This window comes from Silene latifolia, chromosome 2, assembly GCF_048544455.1.
Source record: "Silene latifolia isolate original U9 population chromosome 2, ASM4854445v1, whole genome shotgun sequence".
NCBI lineage: Eukaryota > Viridiplantae > Streptophyta > Magnoliopsida > Caryophyllales > Caryophyllaceae > Silene > Silene latifolia.
Genome location: NC_133527.1, coordinates 188,566,753 through 188,580,594, shown reverse-complemented (window position 1 = coordinate 188,580,594; position 13,842 = coordinate 188,566,753). Strand labels below are relative to the sequence as shown.

The window sequence follows — 13,842 nt, the reverse complement described above, 5'->3', positions numbered from 1 at the left end:
GGCCGATGGACCTATGGCAGGCCGACCGAGGGGTCTTGGATATGAGTACGCGGATATGTGCCCCCCGTGCGGGTTGCAAAGTAGAGACCAGTGTGACAGTAGATGGGCTTCATCGACTAGGCTGTCTGAGTCGTTGACTTTGCTGTGGATATCTTTGACCTTGCTCAATATGTTGACTTGGTCAGCGGTGTAGAATATGCCCCATCAATTGCGTTTCTAAAGTTCTATTTGCTCGATTGAAAATTTTAATACCTTTTGTTTTAAGAAAGTTGTCTGTTTCAAGACCGTTATTGTTCATGATTAAAGATTCGAACTTTCGACCACCTTAAATATTTGTTTGCCCTCTTTAAAATTATAACTTGTTCGTACTCTTTTGTTGCGTTGCAAAAATAAATGTGTGAAGAATATGAATTTTCTAAACTTTTATTATTCCTATTACTTCCGAGCTACCATTATTTGAATTCTTGCATTATAACTGTAGTAATTCGTTTAGCAATGTCTTAACGTTAAATACAATTATGTAACTTTTATATTTTATTTTACTTTATAGATATGCCAAAACTTAAAATGCCGTGCATTTGCACGGGACCTACCCTAGTTTATACTATTTGAATAAAGTCTCAACCAACAATTTTTTCCAAATTCCAACACTAAAACACACTATTTTCCCTCCAACTTCTCATTCCCCAGAACCCAACCAAAAAGAAGCTTCAAAAAAATGGGGAAGAAGAGGAAGAGAGTGCCAAACGTACTATGGACGCTATTCAATGACAAAGCTCGTACTCTTTCAACCACCATTGTTTCTTTAATTCCCATATTATGTGATTGCAATTCAAGGGGTAAATGCCTTCGTTGTGTGTTTGGTAATGGTGATGATAATGCATTGTCTTACCTTGTTAGACCTGATGATCCTCCCGATTATCGCCGCTTTATGAATAATTGTTTTGTTGTTCTTCCTGATAATGTTCCTTCTCTTCCTCCTCTTGTTAGTTTTACTCATTTTTGGTCTCAACTCCAGGTGATTGATTTCTTCATTCTTTGATGATTTTGTTTCTGGGTTTTAATGTTTTTGTGAATTTGTCATCTGGGTTGTTGTTACTTGCGCTAAGCGGAGTCAGGATTTGTAGTTAGGTGGGCTAACGAGTAATGTTATAAGGTAAACTCGAAAAAGTTTCAAACTTTGCACTGTGCCAGCGCCCTTGCTAGTCCCTAGCTATACCTCCAGTAAAAGTTGCGAGATTTCACGATAAAGATTGATGCTTTTTGAGATAAAAGCCTGAATTGTGCAAGTGACCTTTGGTCTAATGTACATTGATCGTAATCATTTGACCAAAATAACCCTTCCAATTGTAAGAAATTCATGGGGTGGTATTAGTGTCAAGAAACCATATCAACCAAACGCTTAAGCTGATGGTTGGAGTCTCAAGATCGGTTTTATACTCTAACACGCCCCCATACACGAATGCCCTTTGGGCTTGAAGTGTGGATGCAACTGCCTCATACCTGGTACTAATATTCCACTTTAGAATTGAGGGGTTGGGATTCGAACTCGTGACCATTTGGTCACTTGGCTCTGATACCATGTCAAGAAACCATCTGAACCAAAAGCTTAAGTTGATGGTTGGAGTCCCAAGATCGGTTTTATACTCTAACAATTAGAAGGGGGTTTACGGTTCACCAATTGACTCGAAGGAGTCAGATTAAGCAATGTGGTAGTGGTTTGTGCGGAGGGTGGGGAGACGGGAAATGCTGCATTGTAGCTTATGATCTTTCAAGTGTAATTGCATTGATGAGAATCATATAAACAATTTGCATAACCCGTCTTTTCATTGTCGTGTCAAATGTGTATATTAGCTGCAGTTAAAAAGTACTACCTCCGATTCTTTGGAAATGCTTCATTAGCAAAAACATAGTCAAAATGGAAATGGGGCAATTACAATGAATAGTCCAAAAACAGAATATGGGGCATTTCCTGAGAATCGGAGGGAGTATTGTGACATTCGGAGAAAATTATTGGAGGCCTAGGCCTTGATTTCCTTCTGCCTGTATGTGTTATGTGCTGATGTAACTTGCTACCTGCTCTATACTAACTTGTTCTCACGCCTTTGCCATCACATGCTTCAGATTGTTGAACGGACTATTCAAGAATATTTTACAAAGCAAGATGCACATTCTAATGTCATGTGTCATGGTTATAGAAGGGTAATCCTTTATTTCTTCATCTAAAATGTGTTAGTCTCTGTTGAAACATAAGAGTTTAATCATGTTTGGTACCTGAATCACGGCCTAGTTTCTTCATCTATCATGTGTTAGTCTCTGCCGTTGTCATATTTTTTGTACGAGGTAGTTACCTAATTTGCTAATTGTAAACTTATGTATTTAAACAAAGGAGTTAGCGATCAACTGTTGGTAAAACTTTCTGAGGTTACATTTGAAGTAGCTATAGATTATTTTTACTGATGGTGTTTTCAACTTAATTTTCTAGTTTCAACCGCCCAGTTCCATCGTAAAGCTGCTTACTCAATCAACATGGGATTTGGCCTTAAAAAGGGTATATTATCTGCCTTTGCTTTTATCTTACTTTTGCTCGAGGTCTCTTGCCTTTTTGTACTTACTGCAGTTTTATTATCCTTCACAGGTTGGGGACAGTTTGATGGCGTATTTACTCATGCACACTCTGATATTCATGCTCATCAAACACAATGTGCATCAGCAAGTGGCAGGTCCTCCTATAAAACGCTTTGCATTACCTCCCGTGCACCCTCCTCCTTCTTCTACGAATGCAAGTAGGTAAACCATACTATTGAGTTCTTTGCTTCATTCTCCTTTGGTCATTTGGAGTATCGCAGAGACGCAGACATTCATTACTTCTCAAAACAGTAAGGCGATGATTGATAAGTTAGAAGTCAAGGTACTAGATGTTTCAGGGCCGTTTAAGCCATTAGTCGTAATATTTCTACACGGAAGTATTATGCTTTTTTAGAGTAGAATTGGTAAATGAAGTGTTTACATTTCATTCAAAGCCACTCTTTGTCTTGATAGTGGCAGTTTGTGGAGGGTTATATTTACACATGTTGGTTAATGTATGTTAATAGAAGAAAAGGGTAATTACTTGAGGTCTAAAATTAATCATGTGTCATCTTCCCTTCTGCCATTAGAGGAACACCAAATATTGGAGGACAATAACCAGACCTACTTATGCACTGGCACCCTGCTGGATATTTCCAGGAAACCCGAGAAAGAAAAGAAGACGAAACAGAAAGGATTCCATTACTGAAGAATCTCCCTGCAAGGTTTCTGTACAAGCTGTTAAATTTCAACAGAATTCATGCCATTCTGTTGGTAATGGGAATGAGGGTTATGATGATAGGGGTTGTTCGGAACCGAGTACTCTGTCACGGTTGACTGAAGCATCTAACGGTTTGGAAGACTTAGGTTCCCGTAAACTGGAAATTCACGAAGGAAAATCCATTGAGATACTCGAAAAAAAGCCGCGGAAGCGATTCAGACAACCAAGCTGGCAGCGGCGAAAGAGGTGCAAGAGGACGGTCTTAGAGGGCTCATCTACCACAGTACCTTCAGCTGAACTTGTAATTGTTGAAGATGATTTGAACAAAACTCGTGAGCATGAATTGACTACAGATCAATGGTCGGGGAAAGTTGGGCCTACTTCAAACAAAACTTGTTGCAATAAACAAGTTGATGTAAGCTTTCAAGTCCATAACTTTTACAGTTCAAAATGTTATTAATTTTGAATATATGTCCTTCAGTGAGGAAGTAGTTTATATATTTACACCTTACATTCTTGTAAGTCCTTTTCTGTAAATATGCAGATTAAACTGTTATGCCCATGTTGCTCAGTGTTCCGATCATTGTCACCACTTCCTATGGATGCCCAGATAAACAGGAAACCTATATTCTACAATATGAAGCATTCACCATCTCTCTTTCTAGAAAAGCGTATCCTTTTTCTTTTCCCGTTAGTGAGTTAAGCTTAGCATCCTATGTTTATTCAACTGCCTTATTGTTACGTTTGATAGATGAACCATCTCAACCAAAACCTGAAGGTGATGGTTGAGGCCCAACAATTATAAATATTCCTATTACGCTCCCTCACTCAAATGCCCATTGGGCTTGAAGAGTGGTTGGTTGTGCACCGGCTCCCCGGCTCGTGTGCTGGAATCCACTTCGAGTTTTTGAGGAGTTTTGAGGTTGCCAGGATTTGAACCCGTGACCTTCGGTCACACTGGCTCTGATACCATGATAGATGAACCATCTCAACCAAAACCTTAAGGTTATGGTTGAGGCCCAACAACTATAAATATTCCTATTAACGTTTGCTTTTACTACCCAAATTTTCTCTGAGAGTAGTGCTTTCTTAATATTTTAGACATACTCAACTCTTTGAAACCAGGTTTTTCTGGCATTAAAGAGCTTCTCCAAGATATCTTTGGCTTAGCTATTCCGGATACAGAGAATCTGCCAGCATCATGCTTTCACAAGAAAGGGTTTTGCTCACATGCCTCTTCTTGCTTGTAAGTGTATTCGGTTTTATTGAGGGGATCTGCCTATTGTTTGAAACTTTGAATCATGCAACAAATTTATCTACATTTTCGAAGATAGTGTCAGATTAGTTGTGAATAAACTAGTTCATATCTCTCAGACTCTCACTGTTGGCGTGATACGCTAACATTCATTCTGACATATGTTTATGGCTTTTGTTTTTGTATCTCAATTGTGGTTGGATCTTTGGAGGACTTTCATCGGTCAAGTTATGATACTTTTGATAGAATATTTTTTGCTCATTTGACCTCTCTTCCTAAATTTACCAATTTTTTTTCATTAATTATTACATTTGACAAAAAAATTGCCTGTTCATTTTGTAGATACCATTCTTTTGTCAAATCGCTCAAAATCTTTATGTGGAGAGCTAAGAAGTGCCAGCACGTGCGGCTGCTTCAGAAACATTGCACTCAAGTCAACCTTCAGTCTGCTCGTGAAGATTCTGGTTCAACGCTTCAGGTACTTCCACTTCTCGTCTTTTGCTTTTTCTTCTTGTAAGTGATTACTGTCCCCAACTGGTGAGCTTCATGTGATGTCCTTGACTTGGCCTTCTGAGGCATTATTGAACATGGTGAAGACCGGAAATGGGAAATCTATTGTGTCTAGGTCTAGGTTGGTGTACTAGTTCATGGATTTGGTTGACATTACTAGATTCAATTTGGAGATGACATGCTATGGGTCAAAATTCAGAGTTGCTGCTGTACTTCAAGTCAATAGCTTGTGCAAAATCTTACCAGAGTGGGAATGTTCGTAACTTCGCGGTCTGTTGCTTCATGTCAAGTGTTGATGTATTTTGCTAGCTAGCTGTATTATATATGTTCAATAAATCAATACTGTGCTCCTATCTGTTCATCATCCATAGCATCATCCTTTTGTAGGGCTCCAAAAGTAAACCTGTATTAGCAAGCGCTAAACAAGAAACCATTCAGAAACTGGGCAAATGCAGGGATTGCAAAAGAACACCTGAAGTCATTCAGTGTCAGTTTGGTTTAACTCAGCCTTATTGCTTGAAAGATGAAGTTGTATCATTTGTTTGGGCAGTGTGTCGGAATATTCTTCCTCCGGAACTTTTAGGGTCTTCCTCAAGCCGCAGAATCTTGCTGAGAAATATTTCTAAATTCATAAAACTAAGACGATTTGAGAAATTTTCCCTTTGTCAGTGTGTACATAAACTGGAACTATCAAAGTTCCCTTTGTTATCAAGTACAGAGTCCTCCAAAGAGACCCATGGGCAAAAACTTCGTATCTCACAGAACATCGCATGCAAATGCAATAGTTTGAAACGGGCTTTGTTAGAACGATGGATCTTTTGGCTTTTTACTTGTATTGTAGTCCCACTGGTGCAGGCCAACTTTTATGTCACTGAAAGTGAGCATGGTAAACTGAATATTTATTATTATAGAAAGTCAACCTGGGAAAAGCTGAGTGATAAAATCACTAGATCACTGAAGGATCAGAGCTATCGGTACTTGGACAATGCATCAGTAGCTGAGATATTAAGGAAACGGTCATTTGGTTTCTCAAAAGTTAGACTTTGCCCTAAAGAAGCTGGAGCAAGGCCGATAGCAAATTTGAAAACACCATCAAGATTTTGCATTGGGAGGTCAAGTTCGGGTAATCATATGTCTGGAAAGTTTAGAAAGGGAAGAGCTCCAAAAGGGAATAATCGTGCAACTTATTTTAAGTCTGTCAATACTATTTTACGGGATTTACATCTTGTCATCAAAGATGTGAAGAGGAAGAAACCAGAAAGGTGGGGCTCAACAGTTTTTTGTTATAATGACATTCACAGAAAATTTTGCCTGTTTCTGAGGCATCTTAAGGAAGGACAGGCAGCCATGCCTGTAGTGTACCTTGTAGTTTCAGATGTACAAAAAGCCTTTGACACTATCAAGCAAGATAAGCTTCTTTCGATTCTGAATGAAATACAAATGGCAGACAAATACAGCATGCAGAAGTCCAATGAGATTTTCTGCAGGAAAAGAAGTGTTTGGTCTTCCGAGGAAGTAAAGTTGATGAGTCAAACTGACGGCAGTGGATGTAATGAAGTGATGTCTTCTGCTCATCGGAAAACTTTCCATAGAGTCTCTGTTAATCAGGTAACTGAATCTGTCATGGTAATATTAATAGCTAAATGTCTCAGATGACTGCCGAATGCGGTTGCTTTGTCTAGGAATGAGCTAGGGAAGGTTAATGTATATTGCCTGCACAAAACATAGTTCATTGGCATAGTCAAAATTCGAAAGACCTTCTTAATGAGTGTTAGAGTCATCGTTTTTCGTCATCAGCATATTCTTTAACAGGCTTGACAAAGGACAGTATCTGGGGTTGCGACATTGATTGGCGACCAAGTTACTACGATTTTAAAAATCACAAATTCACAATGACTGCATTTCGAGGCTGTTTCAGCCGCATTTATGGTGTGAATGTTATTTACCCTGGAACATAGATAATGGCTAATAACTTGGTCAAAATTGCCATATTACGTTTCAGGGAGTACTTTGTAGTTGCTTTGTTTTTGTGTGGCAATTTCTGTTTGAATATGCTTCTTCCGACATTAAACTATGAAAACCTGACAAAATATGCTGAGTGTTAAAATTAAGTTTTAAGATTTATACGGTCTCACCAATTCCAGGAACAGAGCAGAACGATAAGAAGGGAGGAACTGCTGCTAATTTTGAAAGAGCATCTCAAGAACAATGTGCTCAAACTAGGCCAGAGTTTTTTCTTGCAAACTGTTGGTATACCGCAGGGAAGTGTTTTGTCAACTTTGCTGTGTACATTGTACTATGGACATATGGAAAATAATGTTATCGTTCCTTATCTTGCAAAAGGTGCCAATGATGTCGCAGGGCACAGTGATAGTGGACGTGTTGCTCTTGAAGCCATGCCAGATGCATCTTTTTCGTTTCCAAAATCTATGTTACTTAGGTTTGTTGATGACTATTTGTTCATATCAACATCCAAAGAACAAGCTGTTACCTTCTTCTCTAGGTTGCGTAGAGGATTCCACGAATACAACTGCTATATGAACCAGGAGAAATTTTGCACTAATTTTGATTATAGCAGTTTGCAACATGGTTCCAAGCGGATGTTAGTAGGCAGTGATGGTGTCTGTTTTCTTCAGTGGAGTGGTCTGCTTATCAATAGCTGCAATTTAGAGGTTCAGGGAGATTATAGTAGGTAATTTTTACATTGGCCGTTTCCTCTCCCCATCCCATTTATATTCTCTCATTATATTCACTAACTACAACCTTTTACAAATGATAATATGAGACTAAATTTTTAATGAACCAAATGTGTAAATCTATGTTACTCCGACACTTCACCTAACTGCCGTGTCGCGTGTCAGACACGTGTCGGTGTCCGACACGACAAGGACAACGACACGACACTTCGACACTTCAATTTAGACCACAAAACAGGAAAATTTGCCCCAAATAGCCGTGTCCGACACGCCGACACGTGTCAGGACACCGACACGTGTCGGCGTGTCTGAGTAACACAGGTGTAAATTATACATACACTTGAAGAAATCAATGGTTAAAGTCGACATCTTTTATCCACCAAAGCTGTGTGTGTGACTCGGGTAATTTATATTTTGCCGCATGTCTGTGAGCTTGCCCATCAACGATACTATGTACTTATGGAATGTTTACACCCAATCCATGTACTCTGCACTTGTGTCATTGGGTGTCAAGATATACCTGTTTTGCCTCGACAAACCAAAATTGACTTGATCTGTTGAAACATTTCCATTTTCTGAGAATTGGGATTGGTAAGTGTAGCAGTAGCAGCAACTGTAGCCGCAGCAGCAGCATCAGTATGTTCAGTAATAGTTGAAGTCGTTACTGTCCACACATCATTATTAGCCCATCTATTGGGCAGTCATATCACGAAGTAGACATAATTCTTCTTTTCTGGTGTTCTGTTCTGTTGACGTGAATTTTTAGCAGTCCATATTTTCAGCCCTCTCTCACGGGCTTTTGTCGTCTCTTATACCTTAACCTCTACATACACGATACTTTCAACCTCAAAAGTGGCGTTTGCTCTCTCTTGGGTATATAGGAAAACGGTAGAGACTTCACTCTCCATAGTTAGCAGCTTGTTCTTTTCCTTTTTGTTATGGTATTCGGTTGCTGGAGGAAGCATCTTATCTGATAAATAAATTCTTATAAATTTGCATTTTCCTGGCATTCTGAAACAGATATCTGAACGATCATCTGAGTTCGACATTAACAGTGAACTGGCAGCGTAATCCAGGCCGTAAATTGAAAAGGAAGCTGTGTGCCTATATGCGACCTAAGTGCCATCCTATATTCTTTGACGCGACTATCAACTCACCAGCTACCATCAAGCTAAATGTCTACCAAGCGTTCTTGCTATGTGCGATGAAATTCCATTGTTATGTCCGTGAATTGTCCACCTGGTGCAATCTTCATCCAAGAACCTATTTGACTAGCATAGAGGGGTCATTGAGGTAATCAAGCTTCTGTGCATTGTGCTGTTATTCATAGATGTGAGTTATGTGTTGAGCCTTTTGAATGTTGGCCATCAGGTATATGCAGAAACTAATGAAGCGAAGAATGTTCAAAGTAAAATCGACTGTTCTTCTGGTGTCCAAACAAGAAATTCAATGGTTAGGACTAACTGCATATATTCGCGTTCTGAACCGTAAAAAATCACGACACAAGGAGCTACTGAGTCTACTGAGACCCAAGTTGAAGCCATTTTCAAGAATTGGAGGTTCTCCTGAGCTTCAATATGCAGTTGATGATTCTCATTCTTCCCTTCTCTGGAAAATCAAGTACTAGTTGCCTGTTTTGTTTGCTTGCTGGCTATTCACCCCATTATATCATCAATTAGTCGAGTAATGTCCGTCTAAAGTGAGATTTTGTGTTATATCCATATGCATGACTGCATGAGTATTTACATTCCAATGGAGTTTCATGATTCAATATTAGGGGATTATGTAAACGAATTTAGTTATTTTTTAGGAATATCCGGTTGGTATAAACTGAAAACCTTTTGAGAGATTATTTCCATATTAAACTTGTTTCCGAGTATTATTATTTTTTGTTTAAAAAGTTTCCCATTGAGAAAATAGGTAGTGACTAGTGACATTGACATGCCCGGGTCTTATGAGAGTAGATTTTCTGTCCCATTTTCGTATTCCACACTACCTTAATACTATGACGCATCATTTCCCTATAATATTTACACTTCTTTTTTTATGATTAATGTTTATGTGTCAAATGAAGAGATAGTGGAATATAAGATGAGACACGGAAATGGGACATAAAATCCGCCCTCATGTAACATACCAATAAAAATGAACACAAAATCTCATTGAAGACGGGCGATATCCGTCACAAGCTTGTGACGGATACCGTTTCCTCTCACAAAATGCCCATTAAGAGGTGAGTGGGAAGCACATGGGGGGTGTCCCACCTTGTCCCCTCTCCCTTTTTGTGAGAGGTCACAAGATTGTGACGGGATTAGCCCGTCACAAGCAAGACTAGCTGAAAAATGAAATACTAAGAATTAAACCACATAAAACAAAGATGGGGTTTACCAATTTGTGCATTTACAATTTACACGATGAGAATCAATTGCGTACGAGCAATTAAGGAACTTAAAACAATTAATATTTCACCAAGTGGTCCAAACTAATTGACCTTAATCCATTTTTACCAGACTTTATACGATTATTTTAGCTTCACACTTGCAGTTAGGTTGAAATATTTGGGTATAAACAAGTGGATTTTAGACGGTCTATTGGGTTTAGTGGATCAATACTTTACGTGTTTAAGCTATTTCATAACTTTACTTTTGGCGTTAAATAAGCCACTAGAAGTCTAGAACATAGCTTATCAGTCTATCGCAACAACCCAGTAATACAGTTTTATACTTGTAGAACAAATTTATCGTAGAATATAATTTGTTATTAATCATTTTTATCCATTAATAAAGATGTGTTTAAATCCGTTTTACAATTATATTAATGTAAAACCATCTTACACAACTAACTCTAATGGATTTTTCTACACAATTGGTCTCCCTTCTGACGGGTTACCATTTGTGGCGGATAATTTGTGAGTTAAAATGGTAACAAAATGGGTTAGTGGAGAAAGGAGACCACATGAATAGTGTTGCAGAGAGAGAAAAAGTGGATACTTTGTGAGGTAAAATGGTATCCGTCACTCAAGAGTGACGGATATGTACCGTCACTCAAGAGTGACGGATATGTACCGTCACAAACAAGAAATTGTGTTTTCTACAATGTACTTTTTTTTTTTTTTTTTTTTTTTTTTTTTTTTTTTTTTTTTTTTTATGATATATCCTCGATTTTTCAAAATCTCACAAGATACCTTTAAACTCAATAAATTGTCCTACTAATACCCTAAACTAGTTTAGATCCCGCGCAATAAATGCGCGGTATTTATAGAGTTTTTATATTTGTATTACTTAATAATGCTAAACTAACACCTCATTAATTTTTCATATTTCACGTTATTATATTTTGATGAGGAAAAAAAATGAACCGTAAAATTATTCAAGAAACTAAGTAAAATTGAACTGTAAAATAATAGTGGTATCTCATTAATTGTTCATTTTTCTCGTTATTATATTTTGTCTCAAGTAAAAAAAATAAATTAAAACTGAAAATTAATCTAAGAGAATTGAGTATGTGCTGAAATGTATTTTTTTTAAAGTATTTTTTATACCACAACGCTAGTGATTCAATTTATAAATTTTCTCAAATTTTTTTTGTTATGAAAGTAATCAAAACTATTTATAGTTTTGTTTATACATAGTATGAATATTGAATAGTACTCCGTACTCCGTATGAGTCAAGTCATTCTTAAATAATAATATCAATAACAGATTTAATAGTTTATAGTCTTATACGGAGTATTATTTATACTTTAATTAAATATTACTTCCTCCATTCTCCTTTAATGTACCCATTTTCCTTATTGGGCCATTTCACTTTGATGTACCCATTTCATTTCTTTCTATTTTTGGGTATGATAAATGACCATATTGTCCTTGTTACTTATCCATATTTACATAAAATGCCATCAATTAACACTACTAATTTTCTTATTAACCTAATCTATTTTACTAATAACTCCCTCCTTTTTTTTTTCCCACCATATTTTCCATATATACCCAAATCTTTCCCATATTTAAATCACTCTCTCTCACCTCTCATCATTAATTCTCTCATCCGTCCCCCTCTATTCTCTAGATCCTTCCATTGAAAACCCTAAACAACTCCTTCTCTCATTGCGCCGTTTGCTGCCTCTCACATTCTCATCCTTCCATTCTTTCTAGATCTTTCTCTCTCTCTCTCTCTCTCTCTAATTTCAGACCTCTCACATTCTTCATCCTCTTTGATTTTTGATTAATCTCTCATTATGTCTACAAAAAACTTGTCATCAAATCACAAATGTGGAACTTCTTATCATGCATCGCTTGATCATTGTTTATATTTACCAGGTTTGGGTCATGTTGCTCCTGATACATACTCGGGTTACGGGAGCCTACTTGATTCTGACCTCGACGACGATAACGAGGCTACATCGGTGTTTAGTGAAAATTATATAATTTGATAAAAATATTTATTTTGATGAAAAGAATTATATAATGAAATACATTATAATTATTAATTTCCTTATTTAGTGTAACGCCCCGTAAACAACAGGAGTACAAAATGGTATATTTATTAATAGCAGCGGAAATTACAGAGCGTTACCGCCGTATTTCCCCATACAGAGAAATACAAGGCTTACGTTATTTTTCAGTACAACCAAATGACTAGTAACAAGTCATATTGATAAGATTATATTATTATGATACATTATTCTTATTCTATTTTCTTGCGTCAACCTCACTCATGCCCTTCCCTGTTTCCTGTACCTGAAAAAGATTAATAAAATAAAGGGTCAACCAACCACAGGTTGAGTATATTTCCCATAACCTCCAACTCAAATTAATATAACTCGGGTCATTATTATTGAACAGGGCCACATTACGGAGTCGAGGCTCCCTTAGGCTATGCCCTCCTCCGTGTACACAGGATAACCATTTTTTTTTCTCTTTTTCTCTTTTTCCTTTTTCTTTTTCTTTCTTTTTTCTTTTTATCCGGATATATATATACCGGGGCGGAGCCAATTGCCGAGCCCCCTGCCGAGCCCACTTCAGAGCTCACATCCATGTACACGGGATAAAATAATAATGTGGTCCGGTCCCTTCCAATAATAATGTCCCAGATGGTACATTGGCCAAATGTACATCTTAGCAATGGTATTTTAATATTAACATTATCATGTGAGCATTATAACGTCAATTATTAACACAAACAGTACCACAGTCATATCTCACGTAAACCACACTACATAAAATATACAAGTATAACATAACTTTTTCATATAAACAATAATTTACGTACATTAAAATATCAGCTGAGTAATTATAACGATAATATACTTACTCATTATATTAACTTAAGACGAAGGGGTAGGAAATATACCTCAATTGCTTCACTATTCGGAATACCCGTACCTATGCCTTCTCTAACTGGTTGTTATTTTCTTGTGTGTGTGTGCATTTGCCATAGATTCACGTCCTATTTATAGCAAAACTAAGTCGGTTACAATAGTAACCTATCTAATACCTATACTTCTACGTGTAATTTACCCCAGCCAAATGAAACCTACAATTCCCCTACATGTTTACGTATGTTGCATGGCAACCATGCATTTTACCCCCTTTTTTTTTATTTCAATTCTTACATGTGTTAAAAAGTTAGTAAAATATTATAAATTTCTTAAAATATCTAGATATTTTAACTTATGGGTTATTTTCTTTGAGATAGGTCTAGTAAAAATTCTACGGGTGAAGTTATTATTAAGTCGGATTCCGACCGAACTATTTTATTCTTATTCTAGGGTCTTACTTGTACTAGGTTACTATGTCTTTCGAATTTTATTAGGTCAATATCTCCCTCTAGGATGGATTCATTTCATTTGTGTACCTTTTTTTGACTTTACTAGATAAAAATTCTTTCCCTTTTCGAATAACTATTTTTCTCAAATAAGATAATTTTATTTGGGGTATCACATTCTACCCCCCTTAAAATAAGTTTCGTCCTCGAAACTTGGATCATTACCTTATTGGAACAAATAAGGGTATCGTATTTGCATTTCTTGTTCTGTTTCCCAAGTTGCTTCTGTGTCATCATGATGTGACCACAAAACCTTCACTAGTGGA

The 13,842-nt window shown here is 37.1% G+C and overlaps 1 protein-coding gene across 9 annotated transcripts; it reads left to right on the top strand.

Annotated features, from left to right (window-relative positions):
* Window positions 1–639: 639 nt before the first annotated feature.
* LOC141643920 (telomerase reverse transcriptase) lies at window positions 640–9,687 on the top strand. 9 transcript variants are annotated; one of them, XM_074453316.1, is made up of 13 exons: window positions 640–839; window positions 2,125–2,202; window positions 2,486–2,551; window positions 2,639–2,786; window positions 3,159–3,704; window positions 3,834–3,960; window positions 4,391–4,535; window positions 4,887–5,022; window positions 5,442–6,662; window positions 7,199–7,746; window positions 8,771–9,043; window positions 9,122–9,396; window positions 9,599–9,687. In XM_074453316.1, the coding sequence occupies exons 4-12, from the start codon at window positions 2,781–2,783 to the stop codon at window positions 9,375–9,377; spliced, it is 3,258 nt and encodes a 1,085-aa protein (XP_074309417.1). In that variant the 5' UTR covers window positions 640–839; window positions 2,125–2,202; window positions 2,486–2,551; window positions 2,639–2,780; the 3' UTR covers window positions 9,378–9,396; window positions 9,599–9,687. The 9 variants fall into 9 exon arrangements, 6 of the variants coding, with proteins under 6 accessions (XP_074309417.1, XP_074309419.1, XP_074309418.1 ...); XM_074453318.1 differs by having other exon boundaries at window positions 640–1,018; window positions 2,639–2,790; window positions 3,229–3,704; XR_012543796.1 differs by having other exon boundaries at window positions 653–1,018; window positions 3,229–3,704; window positions 9,122–9,459; window positions 9,550–9,634.
* Window positions 9,688–13,842: the final 4,155 nt, after the last annotated feature.

Coding starts and splice junctions, on each gene's coding strand:
- LOC141643920 (XM_074453313.1), top strand. CDS start 719: ATGGGGAAGAAGAGGAAGAGAGTGCCAAACGTACTATGGACGCTATTC. Junction 5,023..5,441: donor ATTCTGGTTCAACGCTTCAG/GTACTTCCACTT, acceptor ATCCTTTTGTAG/GGCTCCAAAAGTAAACCTGT. Junction 9,044..9,121: donor AGCATAGAGGGGTCATTGAG/GTAATCAAGCTT, acceptor GTTGGCCATCAG/GTATATGCAGAAACTAATGA.